This window comes from Pygoscelis adeliae, unplaced genomic scaffold (genome assembly GCF_000699105.1).
Source record: "Pygoscelis adeliae isolate BGI_AS28 unplaced genomic scaffold, ASM69910v1 Scaffold49, whole genome shotgun sequence".
NCBI classification, from domain to species: domain Eukaryota; kingdom Metazoa; phylum Chordata; class Aves; order Sphenisciformes; family Spheniscidae; genus Pygoscelis; species Pygoscelis adeliae.
In genome coordinates this window covers 267,688-270,424 of record NW_008825545.1, presented here as the reverse complement: position 1 = coordinate 270,424, position 2,737 = coordinate 267,688, and the positions used below count along the sequence as shown (strand labels likewise).

At 37.8% G+C, this 2,737-nt stretch overlaps 1 protein-coding gene across 1 annotated transcript in view; it reads left to right on the top strand.

The window, feature by feature from the left end:
- Nucleotides 1–1,893, top strand: part of MAPK11 (mitogen-activated protein kinase 11) — a 35,442-nt gene extending 33,549 nt beyond the window's left edge. The window contains exon 13 of the mRNA XM_009332027.1: nt 1,197–1,893. Within this exon, the coding sequence (XP_009330302.1) occupies nt 1,197–1,270 (74 nt within the window). The 3' untranslated portion in view covers nt 1,271–1,893. The remainder of the gene's footprint in view (nt 1–1,196) is intronic.
- The last annotated feature ends 844 nt before the right edge of the window (nt 1,894–2,737 follow it).

The following is a 2,737-nucleotide window of genomic DNA, read 5'->3' as shown; positions in this document are numbered from 1 at the left end:
AATACAGTTCCAGGTGTCGGATATGTGAGGACTCTGACTTCCTCCGAGTTCAGTCAGGACCGCTCTAGCTCCTAGCTGGCTGCCTGTGACCAGATGCTACTTAATAGCCACAAGTCAATCACTGAAAGAGTCACCTAACGAATCCTTCCGCCTCAGGGGTTCTGCACAGAGCATTTCTTTCAGAGAAATCCTTCACTGAGGCTTGGCACGCTGGTCACCACACATCATGCTACAGCATAACACAACCAGAGTGTAAGCAAGATTCAGCCCGAAGATCTTTACATACTTTTTAGAGGAGTGCTAGGGCCACTTGTAGGTGTAGCAGCTGTCTCAGACAGATCTGTTTAATAAACAATCTAATAGGCACAATTTTGATATGATTTAAACATCACTGTTTGGAAAACAGAACCTGAAGTAATGCATTGTTAGCCATATATTTATGTGTGAACAGGATTTGGTCCTCAAAATACACTATCTAACTTGAGAAAATACAGAGGAGGTAGCCGCCACCGACATACTCCATTACTGTGCAAGGCACAAAACAGGACATGACTGTCAGCGTGAAAAGATAAAGGGCTATTCCTAAAGCAGGGTAAAATACCAGGTAATCCATGCTTCTAGCTAAGCCCTTCTTGATGAAAATAGAGCTGTTACATGCTTCTAAGGCAAAATATTTTTTTTTCGGAGGACCTTAAAATTAGTTACAATAAAACATAAAAAAACCCCAAAACCTAGATCCCAAGGCATTAGCACAGAATTGCGAGTGATTTATGTTGAAGGCAATTGACTGAGAGATGATAAAGAACATTCTCCGCAGTTAAAAGTGTACATTTTAAAACCTGTTTGGGTGCTTTTAAAGATTCCATTTTCCATTACATTTTGTCTTTTATTACGTCATTTTGGCAGGTGTTCTCACAGCATAATTGATGTTTCCATTTCAGGGCCTGTGTGTTTTAGTAATTAGCTGAAGGGGACAGACATGTTGTACAATAACAGTATTTGTGAGTCTAATTTGTAATCTGAGGTGAACAGAAGGGTTTCTAGTGAATTCAGTCTATTTTTGGACCTGGACTCTAAAAAGGCTGGAAATAAAAACTACAAGTCACATGCATCCATAGAACTGTTTTGTCTGCAATATTCTTCCTTAGAACAGAATATCACCTAATTCTTCTCTCTCCCTTACACCCTCTCTACAGAACTTACCTACGAAGAAGTGATTAGCTTTAAACCCCCAGACTTAAAAATGGATAGCCTGGAGATAGAACAGTGAATACAGGCAGCTCTGTCTTGCCTTGCTGCACTATGAAGACTGTTAAAATATAACCATACAATTTAACCTGTGGTCAGACGTAGATTTTACTATCCAAAGACGTTGGAGAAGATGCGGAAAAGCAGATGCATTATACAGAAGCCAGATGTTGTCTGTTTTGGGTGGGGGGTTTTTTGCCTTGTAATATGAATGTATTCCCAACTCACAAAGGGTGATAAAGAACTGCTTCATTCTGACAAAATTATGCACTGAGTTCTGTCGAGCTGTGTGTTCTGCATGTTTCATTTTATCAGTTGTATTGCCAAAATAAAGATGACTTTTTAAATTAATTTTAAAATTGTACATTTAAAGCATGGATGTATACAAACATAAACATAGAAGTCCATAAAAGCAATCAGGGTTTTTTTGGCATTTTTTCTGTCCATTTTCATATTATTTATAGTTAGTGCCTTTATGAAGAGAGGGTGTGGTAGTGAGATAGACAGAATATGCATATGTCGTCATATCTGTGGTGGTCTTACAAATTTACTGGATGTCTCTCAAGCAATCTTAACACCAGTTGAAAGTCAGTAAAAATAAATCTTTGTCTTCTGTTGCCATTCAAGTGTCTGTTCTCATTATTTTCCCCATATATTTTTTTTTTAATCTGCACAATACCCATTTGTGAGATGATTTTACTTCCCGATGGTACTCTTAACCACGCCATCGGTGGAGTGCTGGTGAATTTGCCCGAGTTTACAGGAAGGTGTCCTGAAGGCACTGCGGCAGATCTCTGCAGTCTTCTGCAAGCTTCAGCGAAGGCTGTCACAGATGGCAGTGCTAGAGTACTCAGTTCAGTTCACAGCTTTGAATTCAATATTCCTCATTGACTTACTTTCCTTCACATAATCCTTGGGAAAGTAATCTAAAAATTGCCATTGGAAGACATGACAAAACAAGAAGATTTAAGAATTCGTTCGTGAAAAACAAAATACCCATCTTATCAGAGCTTCTTTTTAAGCAAAATTTTAAAGGCTTTCCAGCCCTGAAAAGTTGGAAAATTAAATAATATATTGCAGGATACACCAGATACCAAGATTTCTTAAAGAATTAAATTTATCTGATTTCCCCATTGAAGGCATAACACTGAAACAGGAATATCCTTTGGCATGAGGCCTCTTGTGGTCTACTGGCTGTGTCTTTCTACATACTTGTGATTTCACAGTTGTTCAATGTTGTTCATTTTTGTGTCTCGTTCTCACTCTGTCAGACTCTCATCTTGGACGTGGCTTTTTATAATATTTAGGTTGTCTGCAACTTTTGTCATTAAGATTCAGTTGTACAGCTATTACGTGAGGTAATGAATTCTACTGCATTTATTTACCTTCCTCTGTATCTTTTCTATGTAAAAAGAAAAGCTTTTTCTTAATAAACAGATTTTAAAGAAAATCAAGTCCAAGAACTTTGATTTTTCAGAGATACTTGATA